This window comes from Lissotriton vulgaris, chromosome 8, assembly GCF_964263255.1.
Source record: "Lissotriton vulgaris chromosome 8, aLisVul1.2, whole genome shotgun sequence".
NCBI classification, from domain to species: domain Eukaryota; kingdom Metazoa; phylum Chordata; class Amphibia; order Caudata; family Salamandridae; genus Lissotriton; species Lissotriton vulgaris.
The window spans coordinates 655233219-655258030 of record NC_141696.1 but is presented as its reverse complement, the minus strand read 5'-3'; the positions used below and the strand labels follow the sequence as shown (position 1 = coordinate 655258030).

The window sequence follows — 24812 nt, the reverse complement described above, 5'->3', positions numbered from 1 at the left end:
CCACTATAGGAGAAACGGGTTGAGAATTTAGAACTAGATATAGCGAACATAAATCTGCTATACGTTTCCATAAATCATCAGCACCGGTCGTTCAACATTGCTTAGAAATGAACCACTCGGAAAAGGATTTGAGATGGTGCATCTTGGAGAAGGTGAATTCACAGGCAGGATTGCCTGTAGAACTCACTCGAAAAAGGAGAGAAACCTTTTGGATCCTTTCCTTCAATAGTGTAAAAGAAGGACTCAATGAGGAAATTGCCTGGAATGTTACCAATCGGCTATAAAATAGACAACATTGCAATACGAGTGATTTTACTGACAAATGTTTTTGTAGATTTTTTTATATATTTTATTCCACTGATACAATTGCCAACATTGGTGTTGGCCGTTGCACGTATTAACCAATACACTTTTTACAATCTCATGCCTAGAGACATGCACACTATGAGTCCAGTGTTTTTTTATGCATGTCATGCTGTTTGGGTATGTCCTCTTTTGTGAAATACAGGGATATAACAATATGTGCAGATTATTATAATATGCAATAAATAGGCCAATGAAGTTATCTTTTTCAATCATTCTAAGATGAAGTTATATTTGCCTATTCTTTAGCACTGCATGTAAGTTTATCTCCTCTATGACTATCTCATTAGTGACGACCTGTTTGTTCCATAGATCCATGAAATTATGCAATTGCCCTTAAAAACCATATTTATACTATCGGCCTTAATGTACCACCTGTGAGAAGTTGGCCTGGTATATTATGCTCACTAGTTCTAGTGATCACCTTGTACCATGCCAAGCAACCCTTAAGATGATTGGTTGTAAGTCAACCTTATAGACCAGCTATCCTAGTAGCGTGGACAAAGCAGTCTTAGGCTAAACTCTGTAAAGGCATGTGAAGCAAGCTGTTTTACCATACACAATCCCCTTGAATACCAAATTAAAGGACTCCACACAGATATATATTGAATATATATATATATACTTATTTACTAAAAATATCCCCTAAACTCTTTATGAGCACAGAAGCAAATGCGTTAAAACAAAACACAGTTTAAATACACAAAAGTTGCACAATATGGATGAGCCCAAGGGGCCACCTAGACCATATACTAAAATAGTGGTATAAGAACCACCTATCGGAAAGGAAGTAGGCCTAGATCCTGGGGAATCGCTGGAGCTGTTTGGGACTAACAGTGAAGAAGTCGGGAAAGACCCGCGGGACTCGGGTGCAGCGCTTAAAGCACACGCATGCACCAATGCAATGTCAATGGTGCGTAAAACTTATAAAGTTACTGTTTAAGGAACCTTCCGAGTGACCTAGAAGGACAAAACTTAAGACCTAGACACTAGAGGTGTGTACCAGTGTAGGAACACCGGCGTTGCTGAGTTACCTCACCCACAGGAAGCGGGTGCACAGGTGCGAAGTAGTGTCGGGTTTCGTCACGCAGGTCGATGGTGCCTGAAGATGAAGATGCTGCAGGCGAGTCGTCGAGGAGAGTTCCGGTGGATCCAAGGGTGGATCTGCAGTGGTGAAGACCTGAAAGCAGAGGGGACAATGTTCAAAGTCACTAGCCAGTGACTACCGAGGAACCAGGATGGAACCAGGCGATGTTGGGTGCAAACAGGCGATGAGGTGTAGCTTGTCTCAGGCAGCCACGTGGACACGAAGAGGTCGAGGACGTCCAGGAGTCGATCACGAGCTGTCCCACGAAGGCTCTAGCTGATGGCGGTGTCGGCAACTTGATTGGAGCAAACAGGCCTTGGCTAATGCAAGCCACGCAGGAAGTGAAGAAAGCTTATCACTCGGACCAGCAAGGTCAGAGCGGGTGCTCCTTTTCAGGGGGCCGAGGGCAAGTCTGGAGCAACCAGACCCGCAGTATTGATTGTAGGTTTCGTCGCCAAGATGGCAGCTAGCCACGTGGCAAGTGGCCGGGATGGCGCGTCAAGTGGCAAAGTGCAAAAGAGCCCCACGCAGATCGTAGAGATGCTGGGGGGCTGATCTTCGGTGCAAATGCTGCTCGGTGGTGGGGCTTCTCAAACCCCAAAGCACAGCGTCGAGGGTGCCTCGGGTGCTGCGCAGTCAGCTTCTCGGGGGTCTTTCGAGACGGCCGGTCCCACGTCTCTCGGTGCCTCCACGGGTCTCTTCTTTTCAGGGACTGTGGATCGGGCTCTGAGATGTCTGGGAGTCTGGGTCTCGTTGGGCTCTGGGCTCGGCAGGAGGTGGCAGCAAAGCAGACGTCAAGTTGCTGGATGGTGCCTGTGTTCCCAGGGTGGCCACTCCTTGGCCACAAGGGAGATGCTCTTCAGTCTTCTGTGCAGCAGAATTTCGAAGTCCAGGCGTCTTCTTAGTTTCAAGTCGATTTCAGGATGATCTGAGGTGCTATGGCACTGCTCCCACTCTTATTCCCAATCTGAGGGGTGGATCACCTGCTAGGTCCCTCCTCTGGGTGGGACCAGGAAGGGGGGCGGTTACACCCCCTTTCCTTTGTCCAGCTCCGCGCCAGGACTGGGGCTGGAAGGCCCCAGCACCGGTATGGACTGGCTTATGCACAGGGACACCTTCTGTGCCCCAGGCATGTCTCAATCTATTCAGCCCTGTCCTACCCAATACACAAAATCCTGTCTGGGGTGGTGCTCGCACCTCCCAAGGCAGGAAACCCTTTGTCCAGGCCTCCCTCGCTGGAAGGACTCCCAGCAGCAGGAGGTCAGACTTGCGTCTGTGGTGGCAGCATCCATTTTGTGATGCTGAGGCTCGAGTTTAACTTTACCCGGGGTTCAGGTTATGTACATGCCGTGTCCCTCTAGAAGGGTGGAATGCTACCCCCGTCGCCAGAACTGGCGAGGGGGTAGTATCCCAATTCGTATGACACCTTACTCAACATGTTTTGATAAAGCCAAACCAAAGTTAGCAAATAACCGCGAGGATTATAATGCACTTAAAAGTATATGGTATGGCAATATGCCGGAACAGCTTAGGGAGTTGTTCCCGACAGCTGCAGATGGGCTCAGCTCGTGCCAGAGCGTCATCTCACATGAAACCAAGCACTCTGCCTCCAGGATTGCTGAGGCCTTCCATAGGAGTGGCTTATAGGTTAACATGTGTCCAGTTAGGGTTAGATATAGGGATACTATATCTAAGTAAGAGGTGATTACACCATCTTACCCCAGCTGAGTGATCAGCCAGTTGTGTCAAATGTGGAGGCCAGGCCAGGGGTGGCACAATACATGCTGCAGCCCCTGGTAGGCCTTGGATACACCTACGCCCTGGGTACCTGGGGTACACTGTTACAGGGGCCTATAAGGTGAACCAGAACCAATTGTGTATGCACCTAAGGTACATGGAGTCCATTTTAAGGAGAGAGCAATTAGCCTGGGGCCCTGAATAGCAGGATCCCAGGCCAACTAAGTCAAAAACCAGCTAAACACCAGGCAAAAAGTTTGGGGGTAACCATAGTCAGATATCCACCTTCCACCACAACCCCCCCCCTCAAACGAAAGGAGATAAGGCTATCCTTGACCAGGTAAGCCTATATTGCCTAAGTGGCCATATAAGGAAGTACCAGCACTGGCTTGGTTACCCCCTGTCTCATGGTCCCCTAAGCAATCCCTCACCCTAAGGGCATCTGAGGGTCTCCACCATAGAGAATCTCTACCTGTGGTGTGTCTTGGCAAAGTTAAAGGCTGATGTTGAGATGGAGTACTGAAGTGAGATTCCTCTGTAGGGCTCAGCTTCCTCCAATCACTCTCCACCATGTAGGCCTTTCTTTCTTTGACTGAGTTGCACTGTGCTCTCAGGGCCAACCTCTGGCTACCTAAAGCTGGAGGCTGGGTCCCTTTGGTTGGCTTACTGGAGGGACAGTTCAGGTTTGGGCCCTTTGGGTCCCAGGTTTGGCTGTGCCCAACAATATCCATCTGGGGGAGGTCCCTAACTACTTTTAAGGGGGATCCCTCAGGAGTTTTTAAAGTTTTCACCTGGATAGGGCTGCTAGCTTTGGTGCCCCATATCTGCTGATGGGGGTGCTTTACTTGACAGGGGGCCCTTTGGGGCTCACTGTCCTTCTTGTCCTCTGCAGCCCTGTGCTGACTAAGGCAAGGTAGAGAGGGACAGGTTACCTGCTCCAGACTGGGTCCCACCTGAAGGGTCCACTGCCATCAGGGACTCTGTCAGGCTAGGCCTAACAACCTCTGGGATAGTTCCTTCATCAGGGGTAAGATCAGTTCCCTGAGGAGGCTGATCCTTTCCTAAAGTCTGGTGGGAGGGAGACTTCTCTTCCTCATCAGTGCTCTCTGTTTGTGTGGAGTGATCCATCATTTCAGGCTTCACAACACATGAATCAGTTTGAGTTTGGGCTGTTATCATAACAGCTCTGCTAACTTGTTCAGGAAAAGAATCTGTTGAAGATGGGGCTGAGTCTTGCACAGCCCTACCAACCTTTTCAGGAAGGACATCTTGGATTGGGGCTGTGGCCAACACAGCCCCACTAACCTTTCCATGGGCATTTACCATTCTAGAATGGGTTTTCTGTTCAACCTCAGCCCAGGCTGAGATTTCCAAATCATTCCCCAGTAGACAATCTACAGGCAAGTTTGGGGACACTGCCACTCTCTTGGGGCCAGTGACACCTCCCCAGCTGAGATTTACCACTGCTATGGGATGATTTTTCTGAACTCCATCAATGTTTGTCACCTGGTATGTGGCACCAGGTTAAAGTTGCCTTGAGGGGACTAGGCTCTCAACCACCATGGTGATGCTAGCCCCTGTGTCTCTAAAGGCCTCAACTTTCAAACCATTGATGAGGGGTTCCTGTCCATACTTGCTCAAAGTGTTTGGGCAATCAGTGAAATTGGCAAACCCCATGCCAGTCCCATAGACAAGATCAGTTGGGGACCTGGTTAGGCCAGAGTCCACCTGTGCTCCAAAAGTAAACCCACCCAAATTCTTGGGGGTGCTCCCACCACCTGGGGGACCACTGCTAACAGTGACAGGAGGTGTTGGAGGCTTACTTGGAGGTATATATTCCTTATTACCATTCTTTGGACAACAGCTGTCTGTTTTCCAATGACCAACCTGTTTACAGGTATTGCAGTAAGGCTTTTTCTGGGTAGAGGAAGTGTCTTTGGACCCACCCCCATCCTTGGAGTTTTGGGGCCCTGGGGAAGTCTTCTCTTTGGTTCTATCCCCACCTTTCTCTTGAGGCTTGGTAGTCTCTTTCTTTTGGTCACCACCCTGGTTCTTAGGCCTGATCCTGGTTCTGAACCATTTGTCGGCCCTCTTACCCAATTCTTGTGGAGAGGTCAGATCAGAGTCCACCAGGTGCTGATGTAGAAGCTGATTTTGACATTTACTTAAGATTTGCTCCCTCATAATCAAATTATACAATCCTGTATAGTCTGTAACCTTACTTCCCAGCAACCAGCCCTCCAGAGCCTTAGTGGCACTTTTAACAAATTCAGGCCAGTCCTGAGTCTGTGTCTTCTGGGTCTCTCCGAACATTAACCTGTACTGTTCAGTGGTTAAGCCTAACCCATCAATCAGAGCACTCTTAAGGACTAGGTAGTTTCTAGAATCCCCATCACTAACTGTGAGGAATCTGTCTCGGCCTCTACCTTCAAAGGAGAGCCACAAGATTGTTGCCCACTGCTCCTGAGGGATCTGCTGTACTCTGCAGGCTCTCTCAAGTGCAGTCATCCATTTGTGGATATCATCCCCAGTTTTGTAGGGGGGCACAATCTTACTCAGGTTTCTATGATCATAGGACCTGTCTTTATCCTTAGGGATAGTGCTGCCACCAGTGGGTACTAACCCACCCTCTGTAGGTTGTCTTGCTCTAGCAAGTTTCTCTTGGGCCAGGGCAACTTCTAATTCTTGCTTCTGGATCCTAAGCTCAGCCTCTCTCATTTTGGCCTCATGTTCCCTTCTCTGAGGGCTAGTCATCCCCCTTCTGGAGTGACCATGAGAACCTCTAGAAGCCTGGGAGGTATTGGATTCACCTGAGTGATTCCTCCTCCTCCTATGCTCCTGGTCAAGTCCACTTGGGGGTCTGAGTGGGTTCATCCCTGACTCAGTCCCAAATAGGCTTTAGTTAGCCATGCTAAGCCCTTCGGCTGGTACCTGACTATTTCTGCCATCATCAGAATCACTGCTCTCCCCTTCTGTCTCCTCTTCTTCCTCCTCCTCGTCAGGCTGAGTATCTCCAGTGACTTGGTCATCCTCATATATCTGGACTACAGGGACAGGGGTGTCAGTATTATCATCTTGAGTGGGAGAGCCTCCTTCAGCATTCTCTGTGGGGTCTGCTTTAGAGGTCTTTAGAGCTTCAGACTGGTCTAACAGCTCTCTGAGGTGGTCTGTGGTAGGGGTGGGACCCGTCTTGAGACCTCTTAAGGTACAGATCTGCCTCAGTTCTTTAAAATTAAGCATAGCAAATTTGGATGGTGCCCTTGTAGGGTCACTCTCAACAGGGACAGTCCCAGTGGACCCCTCTGCTCCAGACATTGCTCTAGTGTGGGTGGATATGTTGCAATCTACCTACACTGGTGTTTACCTACTAAACCTATCTAGTAGTTGTAGTCAGGGTGTGCTACTCCCAATCCTCTACAACAACTAAGTTCACTAGAACTTAAGTATACTAGTCTTGTTCTATATGTACCTAGCAGGTACCTGTATGATCTTTCAAATGATACTCTCAAAGATTGTAATGGTAAAACAACAGCAAGCTCAAATCCCAACCGCTGCTCACCAATGTGAGAAGTTGGCCTGGTATATGATGCTCACTAGTTCTAGTGATCACCTTGTACCATGCCAAGCAACCCTTATGATGATTGGTTGTAAGTCAACCTTATAGACCAGCTATCCTAGTAGCGTGGACAAAGCAGTCTTAGGCTAAACTCTGTAAAGGCATGTGAAGCAAGCTGTTTTACCATACACAATCCCCTTGAATACCAAATGAAAGGACTCCACACAGATATATATTGAAAATATATATATATTTATTTACTACAAATATTCCATATACTCTTTATGAGCACAGAAGAAAATGCGTTAAAACAAAACACAGTTTAAATACACAAAAGTTGCACAATATGCATGAGCCCTAGGGGCCACCTAAACCATATACTAAAATAGTGGTATAAGAACCACCTATCGGAAAGGAAGTAGGCCTAGGGCATCGCTGGAGCTGTTCGGGACTAACAGTTAAGAAGTCGGGAAAGGCCCGCAGGACTCAGGTGCAGCGCTTAAAGCACACGCATGCACCAATGCAATGTCAATGGTGCGTAAAAGTTATAAAGTTACTGTTTAAGGGACCTTCCGAGTGACCTAGAAGGACAAAACTTAAGACCTAGACACTAGAGGTGTGTACCAGTGTAGGAACACCGGCGTTGCTGAGTTACCTCACCCACAGGAAGCGGGTGCACAGGTGCGAAGTAGTGTCGGGTTTTGTCACGCAGGTCGATGGTGCCTGAAGATGAAGATGCTGCAGGCGGGTCGTCGAGGAGAGTTCCGGTGGATCCAAGGGTGGATCTGAAGTGGTGAAGACCTGAAAGCAGAGGGGACAATGTTCAAAGTCACTAGCCAGTGACTACCGTGGAACCAGGATGGAACCAGGCGATGTTGGGTGCAAACAGGCGATGAGGTGTAGCTTGTCTCCGCAGCCACGGGGACACGAAGAGGTCGAGGACGTCCAGGAGTCGAACACGAGCTGTCCCACGAAGGCTCTAGCTGATGGCGGTGTCGGGCACTTGATTGGAGCAAACAGGCCTTGGCTAATGTAAGCCACGCAGGAAGTGAAGAAAGCTTATCACTCGGACCAGCAAGGTCAGAGCGGGTGCTCCTTTTCAGGGGAGCGAGGGCAAGTCTGGAGCAACCAGACCCGCAGTGTTGATTGCAGGTTTCGTCGCCAAGATGGCCGCTAGCCACGTGGCAAGTGGCCGGGATGGCGCGTCGAGTGGCAAAGTGCAAAAGGGCCCCACGCAGATCGTGGAGCTGCTGGGGGGCTGATCTTCAGTGCAAATGCTGCTCGGTGGTGGGGCTTCTCAAACCCCAAAGGACAGCATCGAGGGTGCCTCGGGTGCTGCGCAGTCAGCTTCTCGGGGGTCTTTCGAGATGGCCGGTCCCACGTCTCTCGTGCCTCCACGGGTCTCTTCTTTTCAGGGACTGTGGATGAGGCTCTGAGATGTCTGGGAGTCTGGGTCTCGTTGGGCTCTGGGCTCGGGCTCCGGCAGGAGGCGGCGGCAAAGCAGACGTCGAGCTGCTGGATGGTGCCTGTGTTCACAGGGTGGCCACTCCTTGGCCACAAGGGAGATGCTCTTCAGTCTTCTGTGCAGCAGAATGTCAAAGTCCAGGCGTCGTCTTAGTTTCAAGTCGATTTCAGGATGATCTGAGGTGCTATGGCACTGCTCCCACTCTTATTCCCAATCTGAGGGGTGGATCACCTACTAGGTCCCTCCTCTGGGTGGGACCAGGAAGGGGGGCGGTTACACCCCCTTTCCTTTGTCCAGCTCCGTGCCAGGACTGGGGCTGGAAGGCCAGTTTGGACTGGCTTATGCACAGGGACACCTTGTGTGCCCCAGGCATGTCTCAATCTATTCTGCCCTGTCCTACCCAATACACAAAATCCTGTCTGGGGTGGTGCTCGCACCTCCCAAGGCAGGAAACCCTTTGTCCAAGCCTCCCTCGATTGAAGGACTCCCCGCAGCAGGGTGTCAGACTTGTGTCTGTGGTGGCAGCATCCATTTTGTGATGCTGAGGCTCGAGTTTAACTTTAACCGGGGTTCAGGTTATGTACATGTCGTGTCCCTCTAGAAGGGTGGAATGCTACCCCCGTCGCCAGAACTGGCGAGGGGGTAGTATCTCAATTCGTATGACACCTTACTTGACATGTTTTGATAAAGCCAAACCAAAGTTAGCAAATAACCGCGAGGATTATAATGCACTTAAGAGTATATGGTATGGCAATATCCCGGAACAGCTTAGGGAGTTGTTCCCGACAGCTGGAGACGGGCTCAGCTCGTGCCAGAGCGTCATCTCACATGAAACCAAGCACTCTGCCTCCAGGATTGCTGAGGCCTTCCATATGAGTGGCTTATAGGTTAACATGTGTCCAGTTAGGGTTAGATATAGGGATACTATATCTAAGTAAGAGGTGATTACACCATCTTACCCCAGCTGAGTGATCAGCCAGTTGTATCAAATATGGAGGCCAGGCCAGGGGTGGCACAATACATGCTGCAGTCCCTGGTAGGCCTTGGATACACCTATGCCCTGGGTACCTGGGGTACACTGTTACAGGGGCCTATAAGGTGAACCAGATCCAATTGTGTATGTACCTAAGGTACATGGAGTCCACTTTAAGGAGAGAGCAATTAGCCTGGGGCCCTAAAAAGCAGGATCCCAGGCCAACTAAGTCAAAAACCAGCTAAACACCAGGCAAAAAGTTTGGGGGTAACCATAGTCAGTCTTTACAAAGCGGTGGTCCCTCGGGTGAGGAAGGCCCGTATGGGAGGACGCTCTTTCAGCTGCAAAGCTCCACAGCTGTGGAACTCACTTCCTCTTTCGCTGCGCAGCACTGCCAATTTGTTCCAGTTCAGGAAAAGCCTGAAGACTTGGCTTTTTAATCTTTAGGCTGTTCTTATTGTTTCAGTTCTTTTTCTTTTTCTTATTTTTCTACTGTGTTGTGTTATTTTTATTCTGAGCTGCAGGTGGAAAGCGCCGGGACACTCTTTTTGAGTAGCCGTGCGCTATACAAGAGCGCTATAACATAACATAACATATCCACCTTCCTACACCACCATGTTAGCCATAGGGTTTGGGTATACACTTACCCATAAGATATAGGGGGAACATATGCTCATTATCAGCTTATGTTCTAGATTAGACGAAACGCTATTCAGTGTGCTTGTACGTTCTAACCACTTCAAAATGGTGCCTTATTTGCCTCTCTTAAACACAGTATTCATATTCAGCCTTCACGTGAATATCTCACACGTGACGACACGTTTATCACGCTGGCCCACGACATTATGTAATTGCCTTTACAAAAATGGTGACCTCTAGCAAGGGGGTTGTACGGTGCCGAGACTGTTAGACGAGAGCAAGGAAACTCGAGAACTTCATACAGTTAAGTGGTCATTCGGTACCCCTTGTTGGCCGACCTAGTTCATGGTTCTTTTAACTACCAACTAGTAGGGTAGCACTGTTTCTCGCATGGTCAAAAGTTTTGATCGAGCCAGAACTTAATAACAATATAATGCTGGATGTTTGGCCACTGGGTCTCTAGTCTAAGGCTGGGCCATTTATAACACTGCGGGCAGAATATTGGTGTGAAACTCACACACGCATAATAGGGGTTTAATATCGGCTGCAGGGGATAGCGGATATATTGTGTATTGAGTTATACCTTTTGATAATTAAATACTGCGGGAACTTCTACTAATTAGCACTTATACCTGGACATATGGGCTATGTCACTACTACGCTTGTGCAATAGGCCGTTTTTAGATAAACAGTGTGACCTCGCTATAATAGAGAGCCACGAGCCAATATGGCCGGTTTTAGCGTGTTGATTCCAGCACTCAGAGTCTCTAACAACTAAATTTCTCTATTCTCTACTATAGGAACATACTTAGTAGAATCTAATAAACTTGGATTCACAGGCTCCACGGTACCACTATGCATCTATGAATTAGACATACCGTGTGCAACCCATTTTCGAAGAAGTTATGGCAATGCCTGTTAAGGTCTGTATGCTCCACCATATAAGAGCTTGGGAGTAGCTTAATTCCGAACATATTACAAATTATCAGGCATTAATAGAAATTAATTCTATTATAGGAATTCACCCATGACAATCTTACTTAAGTGTATGGAGCACCATTCAGAGCTACAGAGATACCATACAAATCACATCATAATAGGTAAGGTCCATGATTAGGTCCGGATACTACCTGCCTTTTCATAAATCTAAGACCTGAAATTCATCAAAAAATTCTGTTGCTTGTTTAAATTTTGTTCACTGTAGTTTTTTGAAGCACTCACTCAGCCACTGATCTCATCAATGCTGGCATTATCAAGTGCTTAGGAGCACTATTGTAACCTCTGAGTATCAAACGGGCATTACATCCCTTAGGGGATGTTACATAGGGAAAACTTATTTTTCTATATAAATTATACATCATAATTCTATAGCATGAGTCTCTTCTCTTATTCTTCACTTGTGTGTGTAATCTGTCTCTCTAGTTTAAATAACCTCATTGGCATATCGGATAATACTACTAGGCCAACCTTTTTACTATTTTTGCACTATTTCAACCTGAGGTTCCCCAATAAGGGAAGCCGTAGGTATTACATGCACAGGGTACTTTTTAAAGATAGACTTTTCCTTGGTGAAGGTCCTATGTTGAGCATGGGTAACAATCTTGTATATTGTTCTACTTTAGTCCAATCAATACTGATATATGCTATATAGTGTATTGGCTAACACAATTACAATTAATTGTTTACATGTTTACATGTTTCCAGTACCAAGGGGGTTGGTTGTAATATACCATTCTATTTGGCAAGTTCCTGAGGAAAGTGGCTTTCCATCTACTTCTATCCCACCAAAACATGTGTCGACCTTATTGTCAAACCCTGTTGCACCAGCTTTTCCAACAGGTTGTTGAGACTAATTTGTTCCAAGTCTCCCCATGACCCAAATATGAATACAGACAGGAGAAGGCATCGCCATCATCCACAGGGACACCATCCACATCACGACTAACACCGACGACACCCTGACTACCGCCGAACACCTACACTTCCAGATCCACATCGACCCGAAGACCACCCTCAGAGGCACCCTGATCTACCGACCCCCGGGACCACGCACACAATTCAGCGAGGACATCGCCGACTTAGTCAGCCCGCATGCCCTCCCCTCCGCTGACTACATCCTCCTAGGGGACATCAACTTCCACCTGGAGAACAACAACGACCGCAACACCACCACCCTGCTCGACAACCTCCCAAACCTCGGACTCAAGCAGCTGGTGTCCACCCCCACCCACCTCGCCGGACACACACTCGACGCCGTCTTCTCATCCAGCAAAGACATCGCCTTCAGCCACGCCACAGGACTCCACTGGACGGACCACAGCTGCGTCCACTTCACCTTCAGAAGAACGACGATCCACCACTACCAGCAACAGGTTGCTCGAAGAAGCTGGAACAAGATCACAGCCGACCAGCTGGCCACTTCCCTGAGCCAGCACCCTCCCCCCAGCTCAGCGAACCCCAGCCAGGCCGCCAACAACCTCACGAAGTGGATCAGCAACTGCGCGGACGAACTCGCCCCACTGAGGACCCCGCCCAGCAGACCCGGCAGCAAGAAGGCCCCATGGTTCACCGACGAACTCAAGAGCTCCAAGAAGAACTGCCGAGCCCTCGAGAAAGCCTGGAGAAGGGAACCAACACCGGACAACATGACCACCCTCAAGCTTGCCACCCGGAAGCACCACCAACTGATCCGCGCCACCAAGAAAACTGCATTCAAGGACCGGCTGGACAACAACGCACACAACTGCAAGGAACTCTTCAACATCGTGAAAGAGCTCTCCAACCCCAACGCCGGAAACAACGACATCACCCCATCGCAAGACCTCTGCAACTCCCTCGCCTCCTACTTCCACAACAAGATTGCGGACATACACAACAGCTTCAGCACTCAACCGACGCACGCCTCGACCGAACCACCGCCCCCCACCACCACCCTCCGCGCCTGGACTCCGATCAGCACCGAAGACACCGTCCGCATGATGAACTCCATCCACTCCGGATCTCCGACCGACCCCTGCCCTCACCACGTCTTCAACAAGGCAGACGCTGTCATCGCACCCCACCTGCGGGACATCATCAACACCTCCCTCGACACCGCCACCTTCCCGGAGAGCTGGAAGCACGCCGAACTCAGCGCTCTACTAAAGAAACCAACAGCGGACCCCACCGAACTCAAGAATTACCGCCCCATCTCGCTCCTCCCGTTTCCAGCCAAAGTCATCGAGAAGACCATCAACAAACAGCTGGCCGCCTTCCTCGAGACGAATGGATCCCTCAACCCCTCACAGTCTGGCTTCCGAGCCAACCACAGCACCGAGACCGCCCTCATCGCTGCCACCGATGACATCCGAGCCCTTATGGACAACGGAGAAACAGCTGCCCTCATACTCCTAGACCTCTTTGCGGCATTCGACACTGTCTGCCACCGCACCCTAGTGCAGCGCCTCAGCAACGTCGGAATCCAGGAGAAGGCACTGGAATGGATCATCTCCTTCCTCGACGGAAGAACACAGAGAGTCCGTCTACCACCATACAAGTCAGAGGCCACCGAAGTCATCTGCCGCGTCCCTCAAGGATCCTCGCTGAGCCCCACCCTCTTCAACGTCTACATGAGCCCCCTCGCGGCCATCGCACGCCAACACAACCTCAACATCATCTCCTACGCTGACGACACCCAGCTGATCCTCTCCATGACCAACGACCCCGCCGCCGCCAGAGCCAACCTTCACGAAGGGATGAAAGACGTAGCCGAGTGGATGACGACCAGCCGCCTGAAACTGAACTCAGACAAGACGGAAGTCCTCATCCTGGGCTCCTCACCCTCCGCCTGGGACGACTCCTGGTGGCCCCCCGCCCTGGGCACCGCACCCAAACAGACAGACCACGCACGCAACCTGGGCTTCATCCTGGACTCCTCCCTCTCCATGACCAGACAAGTCAAGAGACCAGGAAGACGGTCACCCAGGCCCTCGTCACCAGCCGACTGGACTACGGCAACGCCCTCCACGCCGGAACCACCGCCAAGCTCCAGAACAGACTCCAGCGGATCCAGAACACCTCAGCCAGACTCATCCTCGACATCCCACGACACAACCACATCTCCGGACATCTGAGAGACCTGCATTGGCTCCCCGTCAACAAAAGAATCACCTTCCGTCTCCACACCCACGCACACAAAGCCCTACACGATCAAGGCCCGAGCTACCTCAACAACCGCATCAACTTCTATGCTCCCAAACGCCACCTCCGATCAACCAGTCACGCCCTCGCCGCCGTCCCCCGCATCCGAAGAACGACAACAGGAGGAAGGTCCTTCTCCTACCTGGCCGCCAAGACCTGGAACTCCCTCCCGACCGACCTGCGCCTGACCCAAGACCACCTCTCCTTCAGGAAGAAGCTCAAGACCTGGCTGTTCGAGCAGTAGCAGCACCCCCCTCCCCCCAAGCGCCTTGAGACCCTCCGGGTAAGTAGTGCGCTCTATAAATGTCTTTGATTGATTGATTGATTGATTGATTGGTGGACCAGTCGACTCAATACTAGCCATATATCTTAATATACTTGTTTTCCATTCCTCTCTATTAGCTCTTCCTTGGCTTAGTTTCTCCATATACAATGTATTAATACAATTTTTGCTAAATTGCAGAATAGCTGTAGGAATTTTTGCCGATAGATCTTTATCGATATTTTTAAGTAGGTTGTCAATGTAAGCTAACCAAGGGGTTTTATTGGTGTGTGTGTTCCAGAACTGAACAGTCCTTCATAATATCCATGGTAAACTTTGGGCCCTCCTTGCACCAAATGTCGTCCAATGAGCACAACACTCTTACTTGGATTAAGTTGGCGACATATGATACATCCAATTCTTCATGCAAGAGAAAAGTTGATGTTGATCTTGGTACGGCCAGCATACGACAAAGAAAACATTTTTCACACAGTTGCAATGCATTAAGATTAAGCATTGGCCCACACGACAGAGCCCTAGGTTGCTACAGATAGGCATTTACTACCATACATTTTGAGAATATCATGGATGGGTTTACTACCTATCTTATTACAAAATCTAAAAATCGCCTCTATGGTTCTGATTAATTTAAGTCTAGACTGGTCTAAATGGTATGCCCAATTGCTGTTAAAATAAAATACCTGGTTAGTGCATAATATCCAAAAAGCTAAGTAAAAATAAACAGCAAAACATTTTAGTGTATTCTCTACAAATATAAAGTTGCACACAGTCTACACTTCTTTCTTAACATTCATGAATACATGGATTTCTCGATCATCGACCCTAATTCACAGTTGTAAGTTTGTCCAGACAGCTGAAACGCGTTTCGTCTTAAAAAAAACAGACTTTTCCAAGGCTACAGAGTACACTGTAATGGCTCAGGCAATGACCCAAAAATAGTCTAGAGTGGCACTGAAAAGCACAGATTCAATACAGTATAAGGAGCGTTTGTAGATCCAGTAGACAGAGTATTCACCAGAGCAGATGCAAGTCCAAAATAGTGTTGATTGGAATTGAATTAAAACAAAATTGAGTATTCCAGCTAGACTCATTTAAATAGTAGAAACTTCAGGAGAACTGCCCAACTGATACAGGACAATGTTTCTCAAAGGTATGAGAAACAACATTAACTGTTTGTCTGCAATGTGAATCAGGCGGTCCAAAGTATGTCTGCAGTTGTTTGCAGTATGCTGATATCTCGTGTGGAGGAAGCCTGAAAAACTACAGACATTGTATGATACATCTATTTTCCCCAACCTCTAGCAGGCACCACAAAAGTCGACAACATAATATTTATGTTTACAATAAAAATGTATGTCAAAATGTAACCTCAAATCCCTATCCCTGAATTATCAGTGTGCTGTAATATTCATAAGTATTATTCAAAGCAAAGGTATCCACAAACCCAGATTAAGTGCAATTCTGACTGAATTTTGTGTCATATTTCACCAACATAATCTTCTTAAAATAGAAAATTATACTACCGTGAATTGGGCACAGATGTCCAACATTATGGTACATTTAGACTCATGGAAAGGAAATTATTATACTTGTAAAAATTATAAAGATTCACGATAATAGTGTAGCTGCTCGCCAGTTTGCTTGTGAGGAACACGGAGAAAGAAAAAGATTGAAAAAAGACGGCCTACAAATCTAAGTTATTACATATGGTTAAGATAGAACATTCACTTACACTCCTCTTTGCACATGAATCGATCTTGTTTCACTGCAGAACCCAACTTGCTCCAGATCTGAAATTTCCTGATTCTTAATGTCTATTAACTTCCCATCTTCTGCATCAGATTCATATAGTGTAACCGCTGCCTCCAAAAAGTCCTAAAATGCAAAATAAAGTAAAAGTTAATATTTGGAGACAATTCATCCTGTTCGGAACTCCTGCAAAATTTTTGACTTCTTTATCCGGTGCTTAGTCAGCACAATATATCTGATAAAATGAGGCTATCAGAGCCCACATGATTGCATCCCTAAGGCCAATAGGCATCGAAATGGAGCAGCGGGGGGGTTGAGGGGGGGGGTCCGGGGTTGGTGGTCAAGCACGGTCCCAGCTTCTCATAAGGCTGTGCTTACAGACCTATCAAGAAGCGGGAGATGGGATGAAGTGGGCGTTTCCCTTTTTAGGTCGAGGACTGCGTCGCACTGCGTAGCAGTGTTTTCAGAACTCCGAGATTTAATGTTTTTGAGTAAGGGGCTTGAACCCGCCCCTCTTCTCCATTGGCTGGCTTCCTAAACGGAGGCCAGCCATTGGAGGAGAGGCGCAACAATCCGTTTAAGCCCAGTCTTTTTTCGATTCGGGGGGTGTTTTTTTTCAGTTTTCTCACCGTGACGGCACCCAACTGCTAAAACCACGCCCCCGAATCCGAAAATGGTGCCGCTTTTGTGACGCCATTTCTGGACGAACGCCACCGGAAGAAAATGTAGTAGTCCTCTTGTTTTAGAGAGCAGCTACACCTCCACCTCACTTTTGAGCTCCGTCACACTGTAGAAAACAGTATTCCCGTAACTGCAACTCAGTTGAAAGTTAGCAAGTTATGGCAGGGTTCTGTCGGCATGCTGAAGGAAAGGGAGGCGAAGAGAGTTAGTACTGCAGGTCGTGCATAAGAGGCATTAACAAAGAACTGTGTGGGGGCAGTCAGAGAGGACTAGAGTAGAAAAAGTAAGGGTACAGCAGATTGTGGTTCGGGTGACGAGATGCAATGGCAAAGCAGCAAGCGCTCCTCGTGCTGTGATAGCAGAGGGCTGCTGCCCGTCTGGATTGAGGTGAAACGTCAGACTAGCGATACTTTATTTCAGTGGCAGACAAGGCCAGAAGACTAATGTTTCATGACCTAGCTGTGTGCATAAACAGACGATTTTTGTGCCAGCCCACCCTTACATTTCTGATAAAGTACATTGAAAAAGCAATCGGATGTGAAATGTATCTCACAGACCAGGTAATGTACAAATAGGCTGTTTGCTGGAGTAAGTGGAATGTCGCACATAGGCTGTGATGCAATGGTTTCCATGGCAACATTTGAGTTTATTGCAATCCATCAGCAGCATTTTCCTCACACTAACACAGCCGCATCAAGAGCGCGATCCTTCAAAAAAACCACCTGATCGCTAATCCTTTCCCTCGTCTATAGCTCGCACAATGGTTTGATGGTAGGGGGCGCTTGCTGCTTAGCAAAAGGAGCACATGGAACATTTTAACATTTTCTTTAAGAAAATCCTGTTAAGTAAACCATGAATCACAAACCCCTCACTGACAGTTCATTCTGCTACCGTAGTGGGAGAGCAGCACATGTAGGCTGCAGTGGGAGGAAGAATAACATTAAACAACACTCAATTCTCTTATCTTCCTCTGCCGTTGCGCAAATTAGGCCATACTGCTTGACATTAGTAACAGCACCTTTTTTTGGGCAGTATTTCACACAACAGAATCAACACATTCCTAAAAACCATGCAACTACCATAGACTGCAGTGTGTAACACTTGATTTAATCCCAGCTACTGGGTAAACCCTCCGAACAACAAAAACACTACGGTGAGGTAGGACCCGGGGAAATATTTAAAGACCAGTCTCTGGGAACAGTCCCCACAGACACAGACACTAGCTGTAAGCTAAAGACAAGTTTAGGGGCTTTTGGTTGTTGGCCTGTTCCCTGCACACTGTAAACTCACTTCTCTTTCAGACCCTCTGGTACTTCTTTGTTGTTCTAAACCCTCCGAACCACATTCCTGTTCCCCGTTTTTTGCTGCCTTGTTACAGACTGCACTGCCTAGAACATTACATAGAGTGGGCTTTGGGTCAGCCCTTTGGTGAGGACTAGATGGCTTTCTGGGCCATGCTGCTTGTAGCACCAGGATTCTTGGTAATTGCAGTCTATAGATCTTCACAAATCTGCCTCTGGCCATGTTTCCCGCCGTACTCTGGGACACCAAGTTAATATTACAGTAATTGAAGAAGGGAATTGGTTTGAAATGGAAGACGACCCATGTTTTACTGTCGTTGTGTCTGCAGACGTGGAGACCAGGCTAAACATTCTCTGAAGGAAAGAGAACGCGGCAGGGTGCACGTTATTGACAATTGTCTTATTTAATTATCATGCTTTTTCCAAAATTTACGCTCACTCGTGTGTTTAGTTCATCATCAACGTGGGCCTAATGACAAAAACTATAAGCATGGTTGCTCCGTTGTATTAACTGCTTGTTCGGTGGACAGTGATCGGTTCTGTTCGAGGTGGATTCTGTATCTCTTGCCTTTTAAAAGTAGCTCTGATAATGTTATGATAAACTACGTTTAGCATGTGCAGGCTTATTTACTTGTCTGTTAATTTGTGATGGGATTTTTGACCCTTTTCATCAGACTGCAAGAGCCCATCGGAGCAGGTGAAGAAATGGGGCAGGCACTGGAGAAGTTGGTGGTATTGACTGGGGGGAAGGGGGGTATATATATATATATATATACATATATCCATACTAAGATAATAAAGAGAGCCCAAACCTTTGAGGCGGGTAATCTCAGGAACCACAGCACCAATCACAACACCCAATACAGCGTTGGAAAGGGCAGTTGCAGCAGAAGGACATAGGTTATGCAGACGCCCACCATATACATTTAAAAGGTAAAAGAACCGTGCCAGCAAAGTAGTCCTTTGTGGGCGTGTCTGCGTTGTGCTGTGGACGTGTGCTGGGGGCGTGACAAACACTGGGGGAGTGTGGTACGTCCCGCGCTTCATGCCATGTCTCATATCGTGTGCTAATCCCACCCTGCTCCCTTTAAATACCTCTGCACCCCATAATCATAACCCACCCTTACTCCTTAAAATACCCCAACACCCTTAAACACTAACCCATCTTAACCCTATATATATACCCTGTACCCCAAAACCGAAACCTATCCTTGAACCCTAAAAATACCCCTGTACTCCAAAACCCAAACCTAGCCCTGAACCCTAAAAATACCACTGTACCCCAAAACCCAAACCTACCCCTGAACTCTAAAATACCCCTGTACCCCCAAACCTACCCCTGAACCCTAACATACCCCTGTACCCCAAAACCTAGCCCTGAACCCTAAAAATACACCTGTACCCCAAAACCCAAACCTAGCCCTGAACCCTTAAAATACCCCTGTACCCCAAACCTACCCCTGAACCCTAAAAACACCCATATACCCCAAAACTAGCCCTGAATCCTAAAAATACCCCTGTACCCCAAAACCCATACCTATCCCTAAGCCCTAAAACTACCCCTGTACCCCATAACCCAAAACTATATCTGAACCCTTAAAATACCCAAACACCCCAAAACATATACCTCAGTACCCCAAAACATATACCCCTATACCCATACTTACCTTATCCAAACATTAAAAAAAACATGCTTTTACCATTCATGCATTTACAACGAATTTCGTTGTAAATGTATGCGTGGTAAAAGCATATAAAATGTAATGCCATGCGTTATAATGGCATTGCGGAGTCATGGTACTTTCGTAATGAAAGTATGCGGAGTCTGGTATGCGGAAAGAAAGTTGCGTAATAATGGGTGTTTACCCTCCCCCGGTAAGTACATTGGTGGCACGGCGGTCCAAATCTCTAACAACATACTCATATTTTTTCACCACCCATTTGAAAAATGCACAGGTCTCTCTCATTTATTCTTCCATCGACTTTTACATACACATATATAAAACATATTTATTTTTCAGAAAGACACACATTCACTGGATGGTGTCATCAGTAATGTCATGAGTGATGTCACTGACCATGTCATGAGTGATGTAATATGTGACGTCATCAGCAGTGCATTGCACGCGCAAGTTATAGTGAGTCCAACTTACTAGAACGTGGGAATTTCAATGGTTTTATGCAAGTAAAATTTCCAGCTAACTATAACTGGTGTTAAACCTATGGTTTTTTCAGTGAATTTCAAAGGTTTTTTAAATGCTAATTCCTAACTATAACTGGTGTGAAACCTATGGTTTTTTCAGTGAATTTCATAGGTTTTTTAATAGCAAATTTCTATAGCTATGAAATATAATATTTTTTTTAATGAATCCTATATTGTATATTCATGTAATACTATTTTTTATATGTATATTCTTCATTTTTAAATTTTTTCCCTGGAGCGCTCCCGGTGCGCGCACCGGGGAGCGCCCCAGTCAGCGCAATTTTGCGGCGCGCCCCAGTGCGCGTACCAGGGAGCGTCCCGTTAGCGCTATTGCCGCGAACGAAAACATCATCGTAGCGTGCCGCGTCCACGTGATACGCACGGTGTAAGCGCACCCTGAAGCACCCACGCGCATACGAACGCGCTACGAAAGCGCCGCCGGGTGCGCCCCGGGGCGCGCCCCCGGGCGCGCACCAGGGCGTGCGCGCGTCGGGTCATGTGACCTGAAAATAACACTTTTCATTGGTGCAGAACAGTTTTGTTTTCCAAATGATGAAAGTCCCCCACCTTTTTTCCTCATTCTCACTTTATTCTTTGAGTGAGGAAGACCTGCTTCTATTGATAGAGAAATGGCTACAGTAGCAGCAGCAGCTGGAGCATCTGCACCACCACCACCACCACAAGGACCACCACAACATCACATTGGTGGTGAAGAAGAAGAGGAGGAGGAGGAGGAGGAGGAGGAGGAGGAGGAGAGAAGGCAGTTCCTGCATGAAGACAATTCCCCATATAAACCTAAGGAGCACTTTATATGGGAGTTTTTTAAAATCCCAAGGGGTGCAAAAAAAGTTAATGCTGCAAAGGTGACTTGTCTCATCTGTGGCGCTGAACTTTCCAGGGGGAACCCTGCAAAAAAATATTCATTTGGGAATCACACAATGCTTCGCCACATGCAACGAAAGCACCCCAATAACTATTCTGCAGCAGAGGTCAGAGAACTGACCAGAAACCCTCCCCAATCTTCTCCGAGCGCCTCTAAACAACCCACTCCATCGGGTCCTGAAACTAGAGAGATGGTCCCATGCATACAACGCCAGTTTGGAGAATACAAGATTACTTGTATATTTTGTGGGACTACCATTTCTTATGGGGAGCAGAGCATCAAACTCAAACCGGTGCCGAAAGAAGCCTTCATTTTTTCCTGGTTTTTTTTGCTCCAGTTGAGCTGTTTGCAATTCCCTGTTTTTTGTTTGTCCCCATAAAAAATACAAAAAAAATATAAAACTGTTCATAAAGCCAAAAAAAGTATAAAATGTTCCAAAAAGCAAAAAAATATATAAAATAACAAAAAGAACAAAAAAACAGTTCTTTTTAGAACTACCTCCAATCTGTCATTCTTTTTTCCCCATGGTACGCTCCCCGGTGCGCCTACCGGGCGCTCCCCCGTGCAAATCGAAAAAATAAATAATTTTTTTGCCCCGCTGGGCCCTTTTCTGGCCCCCACATCAAACCTAGGGGGTCAGGGGGGGGGGGGGGTCTATCCTGCCCCTTTTTGGTCATTTCCCTCTTTGTTTTTGCCACCTCTTGTGTCTCGATCCTACCGAGACACAAGATGGCGGCCGCTCCGGACTGTTTGGAATGTTTACAGACACCCGAGAGCCAATCAGCTTTCCGCTCGCGAACTCGCGTAGAGCGCTGGTGCGCGCCCCGGTGCGCGTACCGGGGCGCGCTTATAGATATATATATTTTTTTTAACCTAAATTACTCAAAATCCACTGGAGCACATATCTTGAGACATAGCAAAGGCACATCGGGCAACCAGTCCCTACAATTTTGCCAAGTTTCGTGGAAATCCATTCAGCCGTTCGGGCTAAAAGTGAGGTCGACCGCCCTATGGAAATTAACATGGGGAAGACACGTTTTGGGACCCCCCCTTTTTTCTCGACCCCCGCTTGACGAATCCCCCCCCAAACTTTCAGGCAAGGACCGGAGCGCCGCGAGGCAAATTTGAGGAAATTTTCAGGCAGATTCCTCAACCGGCGCCAAAGTTATTCACAATAGAATGTTGCGATTTCCCTATTCAAAATAATCCTAACTATAACTACCTACTGGCGACTGCCAGTAGGTAATTATATATATATATATATATATATATATATATATATATATATATATATATACACACATATACATACATATCACCTCGGATCCCCTGGGCTCACGTTGTCACCACAGAAGTGACGGGGGAACACGGACACTGAACTGATGTTCCGGAATCCTGCTGGTGAAAGGACTTTGAGGCAGAGTGTCAGGGGACTCAAGGGAGACCGACTTTGAAATAAAATATATTTACTGGACTGCACAATTTACCTCGAAAAAGGCACGGACAGCGTGAATATGCCAAAGAGCCCCAGAGAAGACATTTCCTAAACCTGGTGTCTTATGGGAATTGTAGTCTCTGACTTGGAACTACGCAACAGAGACTATTGGGGCCAGCTGTACTCCAACACTATGGGAGGAGCCACGAAGGTTAAAAACCAAGGTGCAACCTGAATCCCACTTGCGAAGGCATCTGAAGAAGACTAATCGTCGAAATGCATCATGCCGCATGATATTTAAAATAAAGCGACTTTCCCCTCAATCCCCGCAGTGTCCTTCGGGGTTTCTTTGACAGAAGTTACCTTTTGGAAGTGTTTTTAGCGCGCAGGCCAGTCACGCGCAGAAGGACCCACTCGCAAGACTCCGAGATATGCCTGGCATTTTTGCTTCTCAATGAACTTGGTTTCAATCTCGGAACGCCTCACTGAACAATCCAGCAAGTGATTTTTGCGATGGAAGCAACCCGGACATGACGGGGGAACACGGACACTGAACTGATGTTCCGGAATCCTGCTGGTGAAAGGACTTTGAGGCAGAGTGTCAGGGGACTCAAGGGAGACCGACTTTGAAATAAAATATATTTACTGGACTGCACAATTTACCTCGAAAAAGGCACGGACAGCGTGAATATGCCAAAGAGCCCCAGAGAAGACATTTCCTAAACCTGGTGTCTTATGGGAATAGTAGTCTCTGACTTGGAACTACGCAACAGAGACTATTGGGGCCAGCTGTACTCCAACACTATGGGAGGAGCCACGAAGGTTAAAAACCAAGGTGCAACCTGAATCCCACTTGCGAAGGCATCTGAAGGAGACTAATCGTCGAAATGCATCATGCCGCATGATATTTAAAATAAAGCGACTTTCCCCTCAATCCCCGCAGTGTCCTTCTGGGTTTCTTTGACAGAAGTTACCTTTTGGAAGTATATATATATATATATATATATATATATATATATATATATATATATATATATATATATATAGACACATATACATACATATCACCTCGGATCCCCTGGGCTCACGTTGTCACCACAGAAGTCACGGCACCACTGCAGCTAAGTTCAAGTTTCTTTATTAATACACAAACACCATGTGCATTAGCAACAGGACGGCCTACGCGTTTCGACTATACTAGTCTTCAACTGGACCGCCAGTAGGTAATATATATATATATATATATATATTATATAATATTCACTTAAAAAACCATAGGTTTCAGGCCTTATATAGTTAGGAATTAGCATTTAAAAAACCATTGAAATTGCTCCTATATAGTTAGTTGTACTAACTATATTTCGCGTACCCGCAATCTACTGCTGATGATGTCACATATTACATCATTCATGACATGGTCAGTGACATCACTGATGACATCTCAAATGACATCACTGATGACATCTCATTTGACATCACTGATGACATCACTGATGACATCATCCAGTGACTGTGTGTTTCTGTAAAGTTTAAATATGTTTTACATATTGAAGAATGAGTGGATGTATAATTGTCTGGATGAAGGATTTAGTAGGTGCGTGACTGACTGTATGAGTGAGTGATTAAATGTGTTTTGCTAAATGCATGGGTTAGTGACTAAACTGTCTGAATGTGTGCATCAGTAGGTCTGTTGTTGTGTAAGCTGCTGCATGTGTTGATCAGTAGCGATATGAGTGGCTATAAGGGTTATTGATTGGTTGCCCAAGTATTTGAATGGGAGACTGAGTGTGTGTGTGGGTGGCTGGGAGGTGTGTGACTCTGTGCATAGATGTGTGAGCAGTTGATTCACTAGGTGTTTGAGTTCAAGAGTGCATGTGGAAACAGCTATATGGGCGGTTGACTGTGTGCATGGGTGTGTTGGTGAGTGAATGGATATCTCAGTGCTACATGTCCAAGTAAGTACATATGTAAAAAACAGTGCATGTGAGAGTTGGCATATATAAATGACTATACATGAGAGCCAGTGAATGTGCGAGTGGCTGTATGGATCATTGTGTACTTGTATCAGTGATTGTATAAGAGAATAAGTATGTTGGTATATGTTTGAATAATTAAGGTGTTGTGTGTATAACTGTAAAGTTGAGGAAATGGAAGTGTGATTGATTCTTTGCATGACTGACTAGGTGTGTGAGTAACTATGGATGAGTGGCAGTGTGTGAGTGTCTGTATAGGTGTATGAGTGCCTATGATAGTGTTGTATTGATTAGTGACTGTATGT

General features: G+C 47.0%; 1 protein-coding gene across 1 annotated transcript in view; it reads right to left on the bottom strand.

Annotated features, from left to right (window-relative positions):
- Positions 1-24812, bottom strand: part of CRYBG3 (crystallin beta-gamma domain containing 3) — a 1124543-nt gene that overhangs the window by 619104 nt on the left and 480627 nt on the right. Inside the window, exon 11 of the mRNA XM_086936146.1 lies at positions 16015-16157. Within this exon, the coding sequence (XP_086792272.1) occupies positions 16015-16157 (143 nt within the window). The remainder of the gene's footprint in view (positions 1-16014; positions 16158-24812) is intronic.